The sequence below is a fragment of the Copadichromis virginalis genome, linkage group LG18 (assembly GCF_057382275.1).
Source record: "Copadichromis virginalis isolate Kocher_CV1m ecotype Utaka linkage group LG18, C_Virginalis_male_GT1.1, whole genome shotgun sequence".
NCBI classification, from domain to species: Eukaryota; Metazoa; Chordata; class Actinopteri; order Cichliformes; family Cichlidae; genus Copadichromis; species Copadichromis virginalis.
This window is the reverse complement of record NC_140635.1, coordinates 28,444,833-28,466,889: the sequence shown is the minus strand read 5'-3', so window position 1 is coordinate 28,466,889 and position 22,057 is coordinate 28,444,833. Positions and strand designations below refer to the sequence as shown.

General features: G+C 41.3%; 1 protein-coding gene across 4 annotated transcripts; it reads right to left on the bottom strand.

The window, feature by feature from the left end:
* Positions 1–1,206: 1,206 nt before the first annotated feature.
* Positions 1,207–21,639, bottom strand: LOC146688177 (abl interactor 1-like). 4 transcript variants are annotated; one of them, XM_085438210.1, is made up of 11 exons: positions 21,453–21,639; positions 16,851–17,018; positions 12,806–12,982; positions 9,718–9,732; positions 9,146–9,249; positions 8,769–8,909; positions 7,947–8,047; positions 7,326–7,541; positions 5,711–5,800; positions 2,157–2,342; positions 1,207–2,075 (listed from the first exon to the last, which is right to left on the bottom strand). In XM_085438210.1, the coding sequence occupies exons 1-11, from the start codon at positions 21,567–21,569 to the stop codon at positions 1,900–1,902; spliced, it is 1,491 nt and encodes a 496-aa protein (XP_085294336.1). In that variant the 5' UTR covers positions 21,570–21,639; the 3' UTR covers positions 1,207–1,899. The 4 variants fall into 4 exon arrangements, with proteins under 4 accessions (XP_085294336.1, XP_085294338.1, XP_085294337.1 ...); XM_085438212.1 differs by lacking the exon at positions 5,711–5,800; XM_085438211.1 differs by lacking the exon at positions 9,718–9,732.
* Between the last annotated feature and the right edge of the window lie 418 nt (positions 21,640–22,057).

The window sequence follows — 22,057 nt, the reverse complement described above, 5'->3', positions numbered from 1 at the left end:
AGAAAGGGATGTAGTGGCGAATCATTCACTGTAATGACGTTTAGATACTTCCATGCTTTATGAATACTGTCGATATGATTGAGTCATATTCTGCCTAAAAACCTTGAAAATGTTCCCTTTCAAAATAAAAGTTGAATGCCCCTATTATTCTAAAGTACACGTGATTATGTTCATATGACTTGTTACAAACATATATTCTGAGACAGGCATTATATTGAATGATATTTGAGAGCGAGTTTGCACCAACAATCACTCCGCCAGAACAGGCATCTCATTTCGTAGGACAAATCGGAACTTTTAAGACCTAAAGATTGAGATTCCTTCCTTCACTGCAGGTAGCGGGTGTCATTCGTGTGTAGCACAGAACGGACAAAAAGACATAAAGCGACTCCAGCTGAAGCACATCACCATCGCCGAGTCACCTACATTCACTACAAACACAAAAGTGGCCGAGGATTACAATCAAAACGATCGATAACGACACTAAAAGTCCTTTGTTACATTTCTGTGTGGGAGGAGTCTTGGACTTGAGGTTGTTTGGGTTGGTGATTATGGTTATTAAGCACCAATGTAAAGCACCGCACCAGCAACCACTGAAAGAACAAACAAAGCCTAAAGGTTAGTTGATACTTTGGAGATGGCAACGCTTGTGTCTGTGATAAAAGCCATGATGGAAATAAAAGTCATCACAGTTACCGCTAACTAATCAGTGCACAATGGAAACAACATGAAAAAAAAACAAGAAAGCCACACGACTTAGTCCTTCCTCTGCTTCGCGTCACGAAGCAGCAAGCACGTGAGCGCTCTGCTACAGTAGCTGGACAGCATCGACAAATACAGTGATGGCGATCAAGACGATATAGTTGTGACCTAACGTAGAAAAATAAATGCCTGTACACAACCACTTTGCCTGAATCACGTTAAAATGGCACTGTGGGTGATGAATAAAATTAATTTTCAAGTAAAAATAAAGTAAAAAGTAAAGTAAAAAATTCTCAAAACATCCACTCTTGGCACCACGCCCTTCCCCCCACCCACTGACGCTGATGGAAACACTGGTGAAACACACTGACAAATGTACTGTACTGGCAGCTTCTCACATTACAGTTTATATACAAGTTAGAGAACAGAAAGAGACTCCATCAGAAAGAAGAAACTCTTTTCTTTTTTTTGCGATCAGTCTATACACTCACTTCAACCCCCACCAACAGCAGAGAGCATACTGAATACACAGCTCCTTCTGGCCATTATCCTCCTTAATATATTTTTTAAACACCTTGTGTGATTTGGACGTCAACGGCACATTCAGCTGTGTCCTAATGCACTTGATGACGTTCGTTTGTCCTTTTCAGGTCTCTGATAATGTAAGATCGTTGTTTTTCAAAAGGAAGGAAAGAGCTGGTCTGATGGTCTACAGTACAAATAAACGAGAAGGAAAAAGTGTGCAGCACTTTACCGTAAAGCGGTTACACTGTCTCGGTAAAACTGTAGCAGTGCGTCACTTTCTGGATCTACTGCATACTCGGAAAAAGCAACACTACATCTAGATTTACTCTGTATCCACTGAAGTTGTTATTGATGTACGTCATTTTGTCGTGAGGCAAAATGTTGCTGTTTGATGACAGTGGTGGAAAAAAAAGGCCTTTACTTCCAGACACAGGCCTTGCAAAGCTTCAACACCCTCCTACTTTGTGCGGCATCTTATTTATGTATTTATTTTTTTAATAGGGCAGATCAAACCCTTTCCTCTCCCCACAAAAGAAGAAAACTACTTATTAATTCACCATGGCACTTCATTCCAAACTGTATGAACTGCTATCGCTGCGCCGCATACGTCTGTACATCTTCACGGATTACCTCTGCAGCGCCATCACGTGTGGGGTTTTTTGTTCGTTTTCTTTAGTCAGCATAGTGCATGATCGACTCAACATAGTTTCCAGGGAAGAGTCCAGTGACGCCGTTGCAGATGCCTTCGAACCAGCCATCGTCGTTCTTCTTGATTATGTAGATGATGGCCCCTTCCATGAAGGACAGCTCGTCCTCCTTGTCCTTGGAGTAGTCGTAAATGGCCACAACTGTGGAAAATGAAAAAAACAGTAAAATGGCTCATTGCACTGGTGAAAGTCTAAATACAATGATTAACTCGGGGTACTAACCTTTCTCTAAGTAATTCTTGGGAGCCCACTGGGGGTCTCCATCAGCATAGGGATCGTTGTAGTGAACCACTGCGGCCTCCTCTTCCTCGTAATCTACAGGTGGAGGCGGAGGAGGGGGAGCTGGCTCTTCAAAGACACCAATGTCCTCTGGGGGAGGTGGAGGAGGTGGGGCTGGGCTGTCTGTTACTGAAGCACGGCAGGAAGCAGAGGTGATAAGGCATTAAAGAAATAATGAGGAAGGAGTGTGTTCAGATCTCTCAGTCTGGGGATATTTCAAAATGTTCTCTTGCACTGTGATAGTGTTCACCTTTCAAAATCCTATATATTTTTTCAACATGTTACTGTTATGGCCTGGTCAGGTCAGAGAGACTAGTGTGCACCATGCACCGTTTCTTATATTTATTTTAACATATATAATTATCAAGCAACTATGATCTAAATCATTCCAAGTCTTCTAACTGTGTACACACATTAAATGTTCAGTGATTTAACTGCTCACTAGAGGGCAGCTGTGGGTCCCTTTAGTTTTTACAGTTTTTTCTGAATGCTTAAACCCTAACTGTGATTCCTGTAGCACAATCTCTAAAACTATTCAGACTTATAGCAAAACCACTCACTGAGTCTGCAAAACTAAAAGCACAAAAACTGCTTTGCACTCAGTTTGCAATTTTGTAACACACACTTTGCAAAACTGTAGGCACAATTCACTGCACAACACTCAATTACCAAATTTCCAACACACTCCTAGCAAAAGTATACACATGTATGGCTATCATTAACACTAATTTTCCAACTGTCTGGCACACTTTCACATGTGAAAACTTTTTTAGATAATTAGTTCACTTTGCAATCAGCCTGAGCACTATAATACAGGTAAGCTGTGTGTGCGGAGTACAATGGAGGGAGCAGAAAGAGTGAGAAGTAGAGGAGGCCGAGGAAGAGGACGTGGAGGTGAAGAAGTAGGACGAAGAGGACGACAAGGACAAGGAGGAGCAAGAGGAAGACGAGGAGGGGGGAGAGGAAGATGAGGAGGGGGGAGAGGAAGGGTAGGAAGAGTAAGAAATAGAATTGCTGATGACATCAGAGCTACAATAGTGGACCATGTAATCAACCGTGGAATGACCCTGAGGGTAGCTGGCCAACGGGTCCAGCCTAACTCGAGCCGCTACACTGTAGCAAGCACCATAAGGACATCTTGAAATGAGAATCGGTGAGTACAGTCACTTCGCACAAAGATTTGTAGCACTGCCATATGCCAATGAGAAACACACCAATACCATTGATGTAAAAATACTGAAATTGTTACTTTACAGAATTGCTAGATGACCAGATGCTGGGGGCAGAGGAAGCATGTTCACTGCAGACCAAGTAACCCATATAGTCATTATGGCGATTGCAAATAATCCTATACTTGGAAATAAACACTTGTGTTTGTTTTGATGTGTTTGAATAAACACCAGTACTTGAAGTTTGGATCCCTCTATGCTTATGGATCTATGACAGAAGTATGAGCTCAAACTGACATAGCCTACCTTGTGCACAGAGAAAGCAAAAGCCAGATGTGTTTTGTATTCATACCATCAGTGTGCAGTTGGCGCATTGTGTGCTTAGTAGATGATGGCTTGTGTGTACTGTTTGATACGGAAACACCATTTTTACGAAGGTGTGAAGAGTTAATCCAGCTGTGTTTGCTTTTGCAAGAGAACTACAATGTTTTGATGATTGGGTGACAGGTTTTCTTATTTGTGTGAAGAGTTTTGCAAAATTAGCCAATAGTTACAAAAAATGTGCTTAAGCAATCAGAAAAAACTGTAATTGGACACTGATCCTGCAGCATCAGTTAATACTAGCACTGATCCAAGTCCCCGTGGCACTCATTTACTTACTAATCATTTATTATTATTATAAACTTCCTATCAGTGAAACATCAATACATCTTCTGCACTACAAGTGGCTGTTTACAGTTCCCGAAATATTCAGTTAACATTATAAAACAGTCACTCTGTATCACTTCTGTAAACGTGAAATCTCTCAGAGGATGCTGAACTTTCCTGGACACAGTTGTCCTCAGTAGCCGTTGCAGTCTTTCTATTTATTACTTCTAGTACTACAACTACCAGCCATGTTCTTCAGTTTATCCTGTAGTTGTTTAAGTAACGGTGGCGCTTAATCACACCTGAATGTGTTTTCTTCTTTCTTTAAATGACAGGATTCATTTAGTAGCTGTGTTATGCAACCACACACGTACTGTAACACTGTATGATTTGCATTTTTAAATTCGTCCAGTGAGAAGTGAACAGCGGCACTTCTCAAGCGCATACTTCACAAGAATACGACGTGATAAAATGGGTGGATTGGTGTGATTTTGAAAGCCCTGACTTTTTTCAGTCTTTTAACCAAATAAGTTCTCGTGCTAAGAGAGTCCTCTTGGAGCAGGTCTCCCTGCAACTTTGTAGTCTCGAGCCCAGTGATTAAAGAGAAACTGCACATCTGATCTAATTCATAAGCTTGCTCTTGAATTAAAGAACTGGCACAGGGGACTGAAATTAATGCAACTCTCCAATCTGCCTGCATAACCTTTTTTACAACAGGTCCAACAGCTCACTTTGGAGCTGTTAACAGCTGAAAACGCTTCGCTATAAAACAATAGCTGACTTTGGTTTTATTTCCCCTTGTATAAACACCACATACATTAGGCTTTTAGTAACGCAATATACTTCAGGCAAAGACAGAGCAAGACCATTCCCATTAAAAAAACATTAAAAGGCACTTGTACTGGTCCCCGTTTCTTTGTTTTTTTCCTAGTATTAAAGTGCTTCTCTTTGTGGCATTTTCTCACAAGAACTCGCTCGTTAAACATCAGTATTTTCTGTGAGGTGACCTCTTTTTAGCAGCAGACCTTTTCTTTGTTTAGTCAAAGTGATTAGTGTTCAGACTAACCAATCAGCTCTTCTTCCACATGCACATTAATCCCTGTTGCTGGTGGTGGAAATATAAAACGTGCCGCTTCCTGTGCACCAGAAAAACAAGAGAAAAGCCACCAGCTGATTTAGCAATAATTATTAGCTTAAGGCCAGTTTAAAAAGTGCAAACTACACACACTAACTCCATTGTTCATGTCGTTCCATGACTCGTGCAGAACTGTTCTTCGGTTCATTGAACTAGGGAGACACAGATAGTTTGATCTCTGCGTCTTTGCAGACAAGCGGCTGGTGAATCAGGATGCAGCAGCGGGTCACATTTTCTCTCCTCAGTGGACTGAGAGCTTTCAGTGATCTATCACCATGGCAACAGACAGACATCTGAGGGTGCTCCACCCTCAGCCATGCATCCAGCGCGATAAGGTAGTGTGAGTGTAGCAGTGTGTGGGTCCTGAAATGTGCTCAGAGCCCTGTCTAGTGCACTGGTGACATTGCGTAAATTTTGTGCATGCTGAGGTTCATACCTGTGACTTTTGCACATGGCTGTGTTTGTACAGTCTACATTTCTAACTTTAACGGTACATGCAGGTATACCACATAAGTGTATGTTTCTGTCTGCTTTCTACTACTTACTGCTCTCCTGCATTCTGGCCACGAAGCCGGTCAGGGGGATCTGTGGGGTCAGCTGGACCACAGGAGGAGGAGGTGGAGGAGCCACAGACACTGGAGCCACAACAATCAGGCAGAAGGAGCAGCCGAGAGACAGAGAGCAACGGAGGTGTTTGGACAGGGAGAAAGACAGAAGACAGAAAAAAGAGGGCATCACAGAGAAGAGAAAATCCAAATTGAGCATGTTGCAAAAGAAAGAGGGGAGGGGAGACAACAAAAAGCTTGTGAGCAAGCAAAAATAGCACAGAAAGCATTGCTGAGCAACTCGATTGAAAACTTCCAATCAGTGTTCTTTTGTGCTGCGTTTTTCAAGCTGGGCCGAACAGGCCTTCATCTAATCTCAGCCTGAGAATCTACCTCATCAGCATCTGTTTTAAAAATCAAACGCAAAAGCTGCAGCGTTTTCAACGCGGTGAAAGAAGTGCAAAGCACGACGCAGACCCAGAAACATGACAGCTACAGCTGCAAGATAACGCTTCAGGAAGACAGATACGGCTTCTCAAAGAATTTGCAGGAATCTCACTAGAGCAGTATTTTTGGATGCAGTTCAGCATTTTGGCTCACCTACACCCTTCACTTAAAAAACCTGTACCAACATAACCTGCATACATTCCCCTTAAAAATCTTTTTGCTGCACTGTCTCATCGTAAGATTAACCCTACAGACAAACAGAAAAACACAGCTGTCCTCACTCAAAGACATGATGTCACACACAGGCATGCCAGGTCTGACTCATAAATCACATGTATCGAGAGGGCGTCTGTAACCTCGCTGAAGTAATGTCCTAATATTCCATCGCGCTTTCACATCTATCCACAGCTACACCCTGTGAGATCAATGAGCTCCATCGTGTAATGAAACAGCTTTTTGTGCTGTTAAACCTCTGTAACATCCACCACGTGTCCAAACGTACCTTTTAGCTTCACAAAATTATAACAACTACACAGCAGACATCATCAAGATTATGCAATGTCTCAGTTAAAGCCTGTGGCTAACCAGGCTCAGTGTCATTGTCTCTCTCTCGCTTCTCGACAAGACAGACAGCCTCCTCCTTCTGTATTCTGTGCCAAGAAAGACAGTTTGTCCTTTGAGAGGAGCCATTAGAGGAGAATGGCTCAGAGAGAAGCCTGCCAAAATAAATTCTCCTCATTTGACAGAAAATATGCATTATGTCCTGGGTTTTCCCTCGTCTTGCAGCTGCGAGCATTTTCTACCCTGAAATGCCATCTGCCTGCTCACCGGTCTCCCTGAACAAGAACCTTCCTCCAGCTGACTAAAATAATAATGTCATAACTCAATTAGAAAAGCTAATGTAACACTCCGCGTAGCAGGGCAGAGGTGGGGAGGATTCAACAACCCCGACTTCTGTTATTACAGTTCATCATTCATTTTCATTAGCCCCTGAAAAGGCTAGCCCGCATAGCTGTTAGACGAAGAGGACCAAACGCAGAAGTATGAGTGGCCAAATTCTAAATGCGTATTTCATTATATTAGGACAGGATGTGAACTTCTTGCTCCCGAACCTATTTGTGCAGATTATCTCTAAACACCAAGTGCTTCAGGAGTCCTTTGACATTACCTGGGTTCTGAGTGTATGTTGGGCCTCCGTTAAGATGGGGCTGCTGGGAGGAGACGGAGGGTGCGCGGCGATACGTGCCAGTGGCCGACACCATGGAGGCTGAGGAGGTGGTGGAAGAGTTGTGACGGGAGATCTGGCGGGAGATGGTGCCAAACTGGGACATGGGGATGGGACCCAAGCCGGGGCCCTGGGGCACAGAGGCCGACGATGGGGCCACTACAAGAGGGGAGAGCCGGTGTGAGCAGCATTTATATTCAATTTACTTTATTGAACACACCACTACACTTGCTCTCTCTGTGCCCAGTGTCCCAGATTTCCTTCATGCCTTGGTCAGAATTTTCTTGCATAGCAGTTTCTTTACTATATATTTAATACTGGTTTGAGCAAAAGGTCAAAAACATGGTTATGAAATATACATTTTCAGTAAGGCTATATGCCTGCGGCACTTTTTCCATTATTATAATGTGACAGAATACACAAGAGTAAATCTACATCCTGTCAGTTTTCTAAAAAAGCAAAAAAAAATCTATCCCAACTTCTATTCCAGATTTAAAGCAAAACTTTGCTCAGTTTAGAGTCACATGCAGGAGACGAGGAGACACAGCAGCGCTGGGAACTCACCTTGCCCCATACTGGGAGGAGAGGGTGTGGGAACTGCTAGAGGGACACCGACTCCACTGCCTCCACTGTTCTCCCTCCCACCACTGCCACCACTGCTGCCACTGCACGGAGAGCAAGGGGAGAGTTCGTGGCAATCAGTAGAAATGTGTGAGACAAACTTAATTACATAACAAAGTTTGACATCCTATCATTAGTCTCTCATATGTCACTCTGTCTGCAACAATGTGCCCATCACTATGGCAACCAATATCGATTTCTGCGAAGAAGTTGCGGCGCACGTAGAAGAGAAGTTTATGTAGAAAAAAAGGAAGAGATCTAAAGGTCAAAAACACAGACTGAAGGAATTAATAAAGAAATGTAAATATCTCATTTTTTAAAAGTCTTATCTGCTGATTCCTATTTTACTAATAATTTTTTACATTTTTTTGTAACCAGACATTTCAATTTGAAAAAACACTGGTGTTTCCCTAGTGTCAGGAAGGTTATCTGATGTAAAAAGCAGCATTTTTAAATAAGAAAACACTAATCAGCCCTTTCACATTGTCTTCATATCTGCACCAGGTTAGAGGGCCTCGTCAGTCTCACTGAAAAAAGTTACAAGCTCCCCATTCCTACAGAAAACAAACTGCAGCATGTCTCACTTTATCTAACACATTTTAAATGCTCTGGTCATTTCTTTACATTATTGCTTACATCGGCTTATTTCACTCCTCTCAAGTGGTTTAAATGCATATACTTAACATTTGTGCCCCATTTACCTGTAGTTCAGCTGTAACGTGGTAAACAGCAATCGAAAACAAAGTTTAAATGGATCTGTGCTACCTGTGTGTCCTGGGTCTCTGATTGAGAGACGCTGTGCGCGCGGGGCTGTGCTGGCTCCCGAGTCGGGCCGGGCTCGTCATGTAGTCATTTGGCACCACTGGGGGCTTCACAGGCTCCAGTGTTTTGTAGGGAGTGTTACGTCTGGAGTCAGGTGAACACAGGAAAGAGGAAAGTAGAGTTTGTTTTCAGTTTCATGAAAGTAATAGAATAAAATAAAGAATAGGGAAACTTTAAACATTTGAACTGTTTGCTAAAATATATCTCTGCATTCATAACCTACTGTGTGTTTCATTGGTTTGGCAGGAAGCCCCAGTTTAACAGAGACCAGATGGGACCACAACCTCTTACACCACGCAAGTTAAACTGTAGGTTCTTACCCAAGGGTACCACGACCAGCCATGGGAGGGCTTGGAGGCTTCTGTGAAGGTGGGTTGGTCCTTGAAAGGGTCCCCCCTCGTCCCGCCGCATTGTTCCCATGTTGCTAGAGAAAAAAGAGCAAGTTAAAAGCCTGTTTTTCTGTAACGTAGCGATTTTCCTACCAATGAACCTGACTCTCAGGAGTCATTTCAACAAGCAAACTCGGATGAGGTTCACCTGTACTGTATGAATGGAGAAAACACAAAGCACCAGTATGAAGGTGTCTATTGTCTTACATAAAGAGTGTATGATTAATAGTAATAGATGGATGAAGAGATTGTAAATCTAATTATACAACATACACATGAAATATCTTATTATATATACACTGATCCTGCTTTATTGGACTGCCTTTGCACCAAATCCGATTAGTTTCTTACTGTAAAAAAATGTGTAACTGATTAAAGGTGCACATCCTTCTATGCGTCTCAAAGGTAGAAAGACATGTTTCATGGCTTCATGGGCACCTTGATAATGTGGCTCTGAACATCAATTTATGGACAATAAGAGGAGAAATACAAGCATCTCTTACCTTGGCCTTAAGCCACTGAGTGCAAGCAGGCAGAAAGAGAAGACAAAAAACAAGCTCATTGGTTAAAGACTGGTAACAGTAACTTTGTACCCACACTACATGATGCTGACAGAGAATCAAGAAGAAAAAAGGAAGGGAGTGTATTGGTGTGTTCAGAGCAAGTGTGAAGTAAGGCTTTTCACATGAATACAGTTGAGTGTATTTAGACCATTTCACAATCCACAAATACTTTTATGTGGGAAAGACTGTGAACCACTACCGTGTGTGTGCTACTAATTTTCCAGGTCACAGACTGCTCATCACCCTGAATCTATAATTGCAATTTTAATACTGTTCAAACTATACTTCATTATAAGCCAAATTCTAGCAGCATAAAGGAGGTTCAATTTATAATAATATAAAACTGAGGAAAAAGGCAACTTAAAACATTAATACATTTAATGTTTATCTGATTATTATATATTATTATTGCTAGCCTTTAATGTCAGTTACTCCTATGTTCACTTGAACACCTGCCTGCAGTAGAAGTCACACCAAATAACCCAATTTAGGTTTTAACCAACACAGAGGAAGAGCTCGCTTCCTTTTGGTCCACTTTGTACACAAACATTTGAAAAAAAAAGGACATGGAAACACTGTTTATGTTTTGTTTTGTCCCCTCTATGTCTGTATCTGGATCTGTGTTACAGACTGTAATCAGGATAAGAGTCACTTTAGTGTCTAGTCGAGGAGCGGCTGAGCTACATGCTTTAAGTGTCGTACCAGGAAAATAAAAAATTGGGTAGGAAAGTGGTGTGAGGTCATAAATAACAGAGTCTCTGAGTGGCTGTAATGTGGCTAAACCTATCACCATGGTAACTGCCAGAAAATGCCAAAAAAAAAAGCCATTACGGTGAGGGGTTGAACACAGTCGTCCACACATGCATGAATGGGTCTTTCCAAGTTCGAGAATGATTTCCCATCTATCCGTGGATAAATTCCCCTGGACGTGGGGGAGAAAAGGGATGGGGGTGGATGAGTGCTCCTCTAAAGCTTGAGGGAATCCACCTCAGCCAAGAGGAAATGGGCTGTGAGGATAGAGCGCTAATAAGCTGCTAATATTTCCCAGCACGGCAGGAACACAGCCCAGACTCATAAATGCAGGAAAGCAAAATTACAAACATACCCCCACACCTGCATTAATATACCTCTGAATATAGTGTATTTCTATGTGGCGGCTGTAACAGTAGTGAATAGGGGTCGAAACTATATCACAATATCTCAAAGAAATCTGCAATAATGATTTTTCTGACTTCATAGAAAAAAAATAGTGAGCAGTGTCTTTTATCAGTGATTGGAGTTGGAGATACAAACAAAGTCAAGGCCATTTTCCTTCTTTTCTAATGAGCTACTGTCACTTTATTTTGAAGTCTAAATCTAAATATAGCGACAAGGTGCCATGAGCAACAGCATACTGCTAGGAGCAGTGGTACCATTAAAATCTTGATATCCTTTCTTGATATCCAATCACATTCATTCTTATAGTACAATAATAGTGACACAGTGACTAAGCATAAGTCAAATATAAGAAGAAAACTAACCTGGATAATGTTTCCCTGCTTAACCCGTTAAGAAAAAGTCAATTAACTTTGAAACTTCAGCAGTCACCAAATAAAATCCCACCAAAAAATTAAATCTAACTCTCGCACACTGACTTGCTTGCTGTTATATTTCACAAACACCTGTAGTTTAATACATGTACAGCAAAATGATGTGCAGGGGATACTGTGCAAGTCTTTCTCTGACACACCTATGGCACATTCAGGTGTGCAGATATTTAGTCGGGCCACACATATTGAAAAATGTCTGGGATGCTGTCTCTTGGGTCGAGCTTTTTGAGCAGTTCACAGATTTATATATGTGTGCATGAGAAACAAACTGTATACATTCTCGTTTGCACAAATGCACATTCATAAGCGCCTTTACATACATACACAAGTAGCCAGGAAGAGAATTAAAAAGGAGCCAGCAGCCAGAGAGCTTTGAATCCAAAAATGCATTTCACAAGCCCAAACTGATTATCTAAACCTATTTAAAATAAGTCAACTTCATTACATTCATAATGCTCATCCAAATGTAGACACGTGTCTTAGAAGCACGAACTGCTGTTTCCTTTTGCAGATTTCCAGATGGACAAAAAAAGAAAAGATTGCAGATTTTCTTGCATCTACAATGTGCTGATTTCTGCAGAGATCTGTCATTTCTATCATTCCTGAATGATGCTCAATTTGCATAGTGGGCCATGCCAAATCCGTCTCAGTGTGAGCCAGCTCTCAAAGGAGGAAACACTAGCTTTTGAATTTGAATCAGCGGATGTTTGAAAATCAGCGGACAGCCACTATCTCAACAGAGACAGACCAGGGGAAAGGGATACAGAGGCCAACTGACACACACGCACTATGGAAATTTATGACACAAGCAATCAGTGCGTATAACTGTGTGTGCACGCTGACACAAGCACAGACACACAGTCTTGTGAAATAGAGGAAGAGAGGGGCGAGGAGAGGATGGATCATGGGGAGAGAGAATAAAAAAAACTGAAGAATGAGGCGGAAGAAAGACTGAAAGATTTTTACTTTTTTTTTACAATTTGAAGAGAGTGTGATGGTGTGAGTAACACTTGGCTATGATAGTTCCCTCAAAAACACACACACAGTCGATTAATAACTAGCAGCTTGGGTAATTGTTACCGGGCATGAAAAACTCTTGCCTGTGCAGCTATTCTTGGATGGGCTGAAGTGTTTCCGTGCTTAATCAACTAAAAGGCCAGCGTATTGATCAGCTCGCAGCCTGGGTGGGAGTGTGTGAATGAATTATGAATACAGACAGTGAGGATGCTCACATGCAAGTACCAGGTGTAAACTTGACTAAGTATGTGTATTCCTCTCTGGCAAAATTGATTACTGGGAGAAAACACGGCAATTTATCAAAGTAATGGACAGATGCAACAGTTTGGTAGTAATTATGGTGGAATAGTGCAGAGACGACTTTACTCTTACTCCTTGTTAGAAGGCTTTTATTTTAACACAATGAAGAATATTTTCCTTACCTTGACGCCGTGTCCTACATCATCCAGCAGCGTGTAGTCGATAGGCTTTCGAATGTAGCGCACCGGCCGCTCCATGTTGCCCGGAGCGATGATCTTGTGGGTACGAGAGGTGTTTTTGTTTGTGGTCAGGATGCCGATTTCTCGGCGGGCCACCTTCTCCTTATGGATGTCCACGGTCTGTTTGAGGAAAATATAATATGGTCACTTCCTGTTTTCTAAGGTGGGCCTGTAAATTTGCTTTTAATGTAGGGAGGTGATACGGCACGTAACTGAACGCTAAAACCATGTGCTTTTATTCTTTCATATTTATTTATACTATGATGAAATTATGTTGATGTGCCCACACACATCAACAAGTGGATGAGCTGGTGATCAAACCACCAACCTTCGCCCAAAGCGAAGGCTCGTTTTAACTTCTGAGCCATCATAGTGCACTGCAGTGAAAACTGTTGTTGACAACAATTTAATTCAAGACAATTACACTTAATTTGAAGCTGATTTTCAAAGAGAATATGTGTAAATGAAATACGCGAGAACTACTGTTATTTGACAGCTTCTAGCTCTGTTGTGTGCGCTGTTCACAACCAATTTTTTGGCTACTGTGCACAGAGTAATCTATGTTTAAAACTGTTACACCATCACCAGCTTCTATTGCTTAATATAGTTTCAACCAGCATTCAAAAGCTGCAAAGTGGACATGTAGTTGTACAAAAAAAAAGTCAGCATCTGTTTACAGCAATTCAGTAACAACAATGTTACAACAATTGTTATTTATATATATATATATATATAGAGAGAGAGAGCACTAGGGGCGGTGGCTCCCAAGCTAGGCAAGTAGCTCCAGCAGATCCCGGGAACAACAACAGATCTCTGTCCAAAAGAGCACAGTCCTAGGAATGGCTACGATACAGCGCAGGACCCTCAAGCTCCCAGGCCTCTGGTAGAGGACCCGAGCTTGAAGGATAGACCGGGGTGAGAGGGGAATTTATATATTATATATATATATATATATATATATATATATATATATATATATATATATATATATATATATATATATATACACATTGCAAATGGACACAAAGAAATATACTATAAGAATAACATGTGTTTTAGAGCTTCATTTAATTATCTTTAAACATTTTTCCAACCAAGAGACTCAAAATCTGAGAAGAACTGTCAAGTTGTGCTACCCTCTCACTGTGTCTGAGATGAAGTCTCTGAGCTCTATCATCTATTTATCTGAGTGTGTGTGTGTGTGTGATATTGTAGGCTCTTTCTTTAGGAGAGGAAACTGAAGTGACACGCCCAGCTTCAGCTGGGAAGTTACAAAAAAGACCTGCCCATTTCCTGCCAGTAACAGGCGAGCTGAGGTGCAGTGTAGATTAGAGAGAGTGAAAAAAACAGAAGGACAGAGAGGCACAGAAATGAGAGAGAGGCACACAAGACAGAGGCACTAGAAGCTGATTCTGGGGCGTTTACAGTAATTAAAAAGAGATTGAGAAGAGAAGAAAATGGTGAAATAGAAAAGGAAACTTCACTTTAGAGCTACTTTCCTCTGTATGCATTTCCTCTGTGTTTACATTGCTAAATGCATCGAGACATAACTGTTATCTAATGAGTGACGACAGCAATGTCTGCCCTTCATGATCTTTTGCGATCTCATTTTCTTTTGTAATCTCTTTAATAAACATCTGCCTGTCTGCTCAACCCTGTGGAGTGTGTTTTTGACAACAGATGGTACAGATGGTAACTCTCACTGCCAGAGCTATACAGTGGTGTCATTCTATTAAATCTGTTCTTAAGCAGATGATCATTCTCTGCAGAGCAACTGAGCGAGCTGAAATGTCTGCACCAAGTATGGTTTTAAGACATGTAAACGATGAATTTATATGTCAATGATTTCATGTATAGTTTGATATTAACTAAATCCAAACAACTAATACGGTTGATGCTATATTTTACGGTAAAGAGGTGTCCATAAATGTGTCGCCACAATCTTTTGAATTTACACTGCAATATAGAGTAATGCGAAGTTGATCCTGCGCTTAAGAGGATTGGACCAACTGAAATGGAGCTGAAAAAGGCACAAGTGGGTCATTGAGCTGATGGATGACAATTTCGGGGAATGAACTGAGAGATAAATCAGAAAGAAAAGACAGAGTGAAAGTGGAAAAGAAACCAAAGTGTAGAGTTTCAGATCTCCAACAAAATCAAAAGGAAGCATGTCCATTTTTATCCATAACCATTTAATTCAGGTTCTAATTCAGATTTCTCCTTTGATTAGACATGCTGCTGCTTTGCATTTTAGGGATTAGCCTGTACTGTATATTTCTGCCAAAGACCTTTCTGCTGAGGCCTTTTAAATCAGACATGGGTTTGGCAGCAGCGTTTGCCCACCTTTCTTTCTAGAATGATAAATTGATAAAGTGCCACAGCAAAGCAAAGTTAAATATTCATTTTGTGTAGAGAGAAAAGCCATTATGGGGTATATGTAAAGTTAATGATCTTTTCCTGAACTTTTAAACGATTCAAGCAGATTTAAAGCCATCTGTGTTTTCAGGGGCATGCATTTTTTTTCACCCCATCATTGAGTTTATGAGACTGGTTTTGTTTGCTTCTTTACTTGTGGTTAAATTTTGCATTTCCATTTTGCATGAAAAAATTATCAGAGGTGTGGCATGCCCCACCCTGGAGGAAATTAACCTTTGGAGCCGATTCATACACTAATCTGAATCAAGACATTTTTGGAAGGATTCTTTATCGTTGCAAAAAAACATTGTGCCATATCTTCATGAATATATATCAAACCGAAAGAATAAAAATTGGGAAACACTTTTGGTGAAAGTATTCCAAACGGACCTAGATCCAGATGTTCTTCTGGATCCACGGACTCAATTCATGCATGGTGTCAAATAAATGCAGCCATGGAGAAGGCATGCAGTATTATGGACTGCTATTAGATTTTCACGCACGCGAGGCAGCTTGCATGAACTAAAAAAGACAACCGGTTAGCTTGTTCATAAGATGCTGTTGTGGTTTCCTGTCTAAGAATCTTTTTGAAGCTGTCTTGATTGCCTGTAAATCAAATTGCAGAATTTAAATTAAAAACCTAATTCTCTGAAATGTATAGCACAAGCTTGCTTTGATGGTGTTGTGAAAAAGGGCAGATATGTTCGCAGAATGCCATGTAACAGAATAAAAAGCACGGCCTCACTTTGCTTTTACAGCTTCAGCAGTACAGAAAGAAAAATATGTGACTTCTAGAATCAATCTAGTGGTGAAACGAGTGTTTTTCTAGCTATGAAATGACAAAAAAGGCTGCAGTGAAACATTGTGGCCAGACTAAAGCTGATAGAAGTCGCTTCTCAGTTACGATCAGGTGAACGTACTGACTCAACAGTTTCTCTTCTGTGCTGCTACACGTCAAGGGTGCCATTGGGTGTGAAGCAGAAACATCAAGTAGGGGAAGTAAAGCTCTACTGAGCACCTTTAAAGGATTGAGAATAGTGTTTGGTTGTCCGCTGTGAGATTGCACCTGACTGCTACCGCTCCGCAGTTTGCAGAGTAAAGTGGGAGCTGAAAATGCAAGCTAGAGTGCTGGCGTCAGGGTTTCACTTCATTCTGACAGGCTTAATGAAGCGCACAGGGAGGGGACGGGACATTCAATGGCTGACAGGCAGGGTGGCCGCATGAAGCGCACACAGAGGAACAGAGACGGAGAGAGAGAGGACTGCTGATGAAGCAAGCGGGACTGATGAGGGACTGTGGAGGATTGGCAGCTCCAGCATGATCCATGCCCCCGCCATATCTGTCAGTCTTTATAATACATGAATGTGCCATTGTGCAGTTTGGTATTATGACACTGAATAATAGCAGACTGTGGCATTTTACTGTACTTGAATAACTTTTATCTAGAGAGGAAAAACCTATCTTTGTTCATTTGATGGATAAAGCAGCGATTAGACTGCTAAAATCAGAGTTGACCTTCTTGGCTGATGATTCAAATCCCATGCACAAATACCGAATCTGTTGTGGTGCGTACCTGGGAGATGTGGTTGATGGACGATTCCATGCGTCGTAGTTGCGAGGCTTGAATATCCAGCAGCTGCAGCACATTGTTTGCTAAGGCATTGATCTGGTAGGCCACGCTGGCCAGAGACTGAGTGGTGTAGGCTTTGGTCTCCTCCAGGGCCTTCTTCTTGTCTTGAGCCTGGCAGGGAGAGGGAGAAGAACAAACTGATGTAAAAAACAAGTCAGTGGAAATGTGTGTGGGTGGAAGAAATGGAGAATTTGGCAGAAGAAAGTAAGGAGTAAAGTCCATAAAAGCAAGACAAAATGCTGTACTGTAATTGTTCCTCTCCTATCAGTTGTGTGAGCTGCAGAGTGAGAGGGCAGTTGTCTACAGGGAATAGTATTTGACATCCTCTCTTTGCTGGTTTTAAACTGCAAAGCCATGTTACGATCTGAAGGGAAGTGAAGGAGAAAAGTTTGTGATTCTGTGAAGCAAAGGCTTTGTGGACTACTACACAGCCTGAAATTGGGACAATGTCCGAACAACTCCGACGGGCAACATGGGACAGGTGCACAGTGGGATTCGAGCCCAGAAAACAGGAATGCCAGGACATTTCCCAAATCTCCACCCGGCTGTGCAAACCATCTGCTTCTGGATGCCTTTAAATAGCAATGTGACTGAACGGACATATTTATAGTTTGGAAACAAAACGGGAGAATGCGGCCACACATTGAAGCACTCCAACAGCGAACTACCACAGAAAGACTACAACTTACAACTACTACACAATCTACACCTGACTTATAAACAATATATCGTTCTGCTTCTGTAATGTGTACAAAAACAGAAATGTGACACTTAAGATTGCCTCAGGTCATGATCTTCATGATTAAGCTCCACCTGTCCTAGCAGACTACAAGAATGCCAACGAATGTTTTAATCAATTATCATTAATTATTAGATCATGATAATCAATATTTTGATTTGCTGACATTGATATTCTGTCCAACCCCTATTTACAAACTGTGCCTACAGGGTCACACATTCACTGATGCTACTGTGATGACCTAATGTCCTGCCACCATGCAACGGTTTCACCAAAAGCTGTGTTTTAGATCAGGGTGCCTGCACCTGTTTCCGGACTGCTGATTGGCTAAACTTATCATGATAAGCAAATGTTTTTCAAATGTTGAAGTCTCACCTTATAGTTTTTTAAATGAAGAGTTCATAAGCATTCAGGCCGATTCACTGCTGTGTTGTATGCTGTACAGCTACTATATACATCAGTTATCACATGCAAGCTGTTTCCAAACCACCACGTGTTTACGTGTGCTTGGTAGCAAGAGGTTAAACACCTACACCATGACAGCACTTTTGAACATGACCACCAAACCACCTGCTCTGTGACCCACTGCGAGTTTAGCACAGAAACTGGTTTTCATACCTTAGGTTGGGAAAGGCTGACTTACATAACTCACTGGATGACTACTGAAAGACCTCACAGAGCTATTAACACACAACATGTGAAGCAATGCTAGGACAGTGCTTGGATACGTAGTGATTCTTGCATGAGCTTAACACGAGCACAAAGAGGTTTAAAACTAGTACTGCACGGAAACACACACATCTCCCTTATACACATTGTCCACTCTCTTTGGGTGATTTTTGTAGAGGCTCTAATTGGAATTCCTTTTTTGGTATGTGGAAGACTCCTATCTAAACAATGCGGTAAAATAAAGCAAATTCAGTGAAATACAATACTGAGACAAGAATATCCTCAGGAGTTATGAACAAAAAACACTATGAGTCAGAGGGGTGTCGAGTGAGTTGTAGTTTGGGGGGGGTTGGCAGGGCTAACATTCTTATATTACAGAAGGGTGAAATGAGTAATATGTGTGGTTACGCATACACAAACGATATACTGAAGCAAAACTAAGAACATAAATGTTCAGAACAATTTACACACCAGTGGGTTTGTAAAAAGCAGAACAATTTCACTGCGAGAGATGCTATTTTAATACACAAAGACCTTAGAAAGTTACTAAAAAAAACTGAGTCCTGCTTTCTTGTCTTCAGTTTGGTATGTGACACTTTTTCAAACAGCTTCTGATCTAAGAATAAAACTTGTGTCTTTTTCCTGCAGCCTGCCTGGGTAGATTTACATATCATGGCATGCAGTTTGTTTTTTTACATAGCGTCATCATTTCAGGTGACTGTGTGAGTTTATGAACGCAGTTTTAAAAACTGTCCACGTGGGATTATGCAGAGCTACTGTATCCAAGCTGATAACGTGGTTTGACAACTTGGGAGCAAAAGGCAGAAGACATTAGCATTTTCCGTGTTTGATTTTTACCCAGCACAATATAAGGATAAGCTACGTTGGCCTACATAATACTCTCAATCCCCTTCATTCCCTGTTGTGTTTGTCAAGTGTGTTTACATGCACGCAGGATCTGAGCTAATGTTTTTAACGTCCCTAAAGAAATCATTATTCGGGAAAAGCCACACACATGCGAGCATTTTCATATTCCAGCCATGATGTAGGAAATAAACCAAGCAGCAGCCCTGGGCTTTCAAACTCAGCAGTGAAAGGGAATCAAACTAGCACACAATCATTTTCAAACATTTTCAAATATATATAAGCTTATGATATTTTTCTGAAATTAAGGCCTGATAAAAATGTGGAACTTATATGACACTTCAAATCTCTTAATGCACAGAGTTATTCCTTAGTGCCTTTGTCTCATTCACCTACACATAAATGATTCATGGAGATAGTAAATCTTATCTGGGTGACACCAGCTGGCTCCAAAAAAACATCCCTGTGTTTTCTGCAGATGACTCACAAAATATGATTACATGGTTTATTGTTGGCTTCATGTGGTGCTGGGATTTTGACAGGAGCAACATTCAGTAGTGCTAAGAACAGACACTGCATTAAAAACAGGTGTGCCACAAAACACTTTGTTCCTCACTGTCCACTACAAATACATATGTTTCATTAATCAAAAATAAATAAAAAGGGATTCCTTTTTTGTTTTGTTTTTAGATGGATGGATGAACAGGGATTTGCATTTTTGATGAGCTCATATGTGAAGTACCTTTATATTCCACAACCTAAATAAATTTGAAACGACACCATGACAATTGGTTTTTCATTTCCTTTAGTTTATCAGTATCAAAAGAATCAATCTGATGTGACAGTCTTTTTGCTATTATTATTTATTGAGTGCTCCAAATTCCTGTTTCACAACATATGACACCTGGTCTGTAAACTAAAGCCTCTAAGCTCCTGCTTCTTAAAGCAGCTAAGTTTGCCACCAGGTGCATGCCATTTCCTCTCAAACCGTCCAACTGATCTGCAGAATAATAGCTTCCTGCATGATCTAGCTCTGAAAGTGTTGCCTCACAACACCGTGTAAGCCCATCAGTAGGAAACGTGCATTCAAGCAGTCTAACCTACATTGCATTTTTGATGACAACCGGGGTAAAGTGATCTGATGTGCTTTTACTGTGGGCTTTCAAGGCAGCACGGTGACGAAGAAATTGCCAAGCTGGAGCGCAGTTTCTGATTCAAAGTGGTCTTCTGTTCACACCAGACCATTGAAGCCACTTTGATGTCAGCTCCCAGTATTCCTCACATTTACTCAATGCACTCTGTGGGAGACTAACAACTGAGGTTTATTGTTAATACCTCATTTAGCCAGATGCCTCAATGCTTTACTGATTTTTTGACTTAATATTTAGTGAATATAAGCACAAAAAAACAAGCAGGCACACCTTTCATTAACCTGCACCATGCATGCAATCACAGGCATTATAAGATCCACACACACATTCTCTGGGGCCACGTTTTGCAGTAGACTGTTATATCAGGATCATTACACATTTATAGACTTGGACGAATTGCATGTAAAGTCTTTAGCACTTGGTTTACTTTGTGATGTATAAACTGGCAAGAAAGCTCACAGATGAGAAATGCCTTTAAATCCAGTGCTTAATGGCTAAAGGGAAGGGCTAATTCGTGAATATGCCACAGTTTTAGTGAGTTTCTAGTGAATAAATGTGTTATAATAATCGCTCTGTGACAGTATTACATTTTCAAAAATATACATACAATTGTTAGCTTTTGTATTTTAAACGACCAAAGGGAAGGCTCGAGCCTTTTTTTCGTTTTATAATACTGTTATGCCGTTTTCACGTGCGGTGAGCGTGCGGTTTTAGTCACGTAGGGAGGAAAAAAGAAGGAAAAAAAAATCGGTTTTGAGATTAGTCTCCTTCACAGGTACCTACCACAGAATGCAGTCAGTGACAACCTACTTAGTCATAACAACGACACACCCTCTAAAAGCCCCCAGCAGCTCTCAGCTCACCGAGGAAACCCTTTAAAAAACAGAAACCAGAGGGATAACGAAACACAGCCATGCCCGACATGGCACCGAGCGGCCCCTTAAACCAGCGTACCGGGAGAAAAGACCACTCGGTGTAGCTAGCGATTTGATAGTCGCTTTCGTTCCGACCAGCATTTCCTGCCCCTGTGGTTTCACTCACTCCCACTACAACACCGCAGACACGACGGTGATAAACCAGTAAATTCACCATATGCAAAGGCGGTTTTTAGGCGTTTCTTACCTGAACATAATTGTTTTCACAGTATTCCGCTACCCGGGACAGGTTCTGGTAGCTTTCCACGAGTGCTCTTTTACCGGCAGGGATTTCCTCCTCTAATAGCATTTGTAGCTCTGCCATCTTACATCCCTTTGCATTTCTCTCCTGCCTGTCCTTTTTCTCAGCGAGGCGAGGCGGTGATGCTGTGCTGTGTTGCTGAGAAAGGGGCTCCCCCGCCTGGCATTGTCGGGCCGCTGGCCTGCGATTCACAACAGCCCGTGACTAATCAGAGTTACGTTATAAGCGGTGAGAGCTGATTGGCTGAGAGGCCGAGGGAGAGGAGCCGTTGCCCAATGGCATTTTACTGCGATGGCATTAGTAATATCGCTTATAAACGCTGATAAAATAATACATCGTTTTATTTAGCGGTATTTTACATGGTATAGCTAATAACACAATGATTGCGAATAGTTGATTTTAGCTTGTATTTAACTACAATATATTAACATATTATTATATATTATTAATAAGGTTATAAGGTCTCATGTAGACACGTGTCACATCTTTAAATTCTTCTTTCCTCACACACACAAACAGTCAAAGAGAAACAGCGTTAGCTTGAAATTAAT

Bases quoted from the DNA above. Each gene is read 5' to 3' on its own strand.
- LOC146688177 (XM_085438210.1), bottom strand. From the start codon at position 21,569: ATGGCAGAGCTACAAATGCTATTAGAGGAGGAAATCCCTGCCGGTAAA. The intron at 5,801-7,325 runs GTAATGTCAAAG...TTGTGGCTCCAG, and splicing joins AACATACACTCAGAACCCAG to TGTCTGTGGCTCCTCCACCT. The intron at 2,076-2,156 runs GTTAGTACCCCG...CATTTTCCACAG, and splicing joins CAAGAATTACTTAGAGAAAG to TTGTGGCCATTTACGACTAC.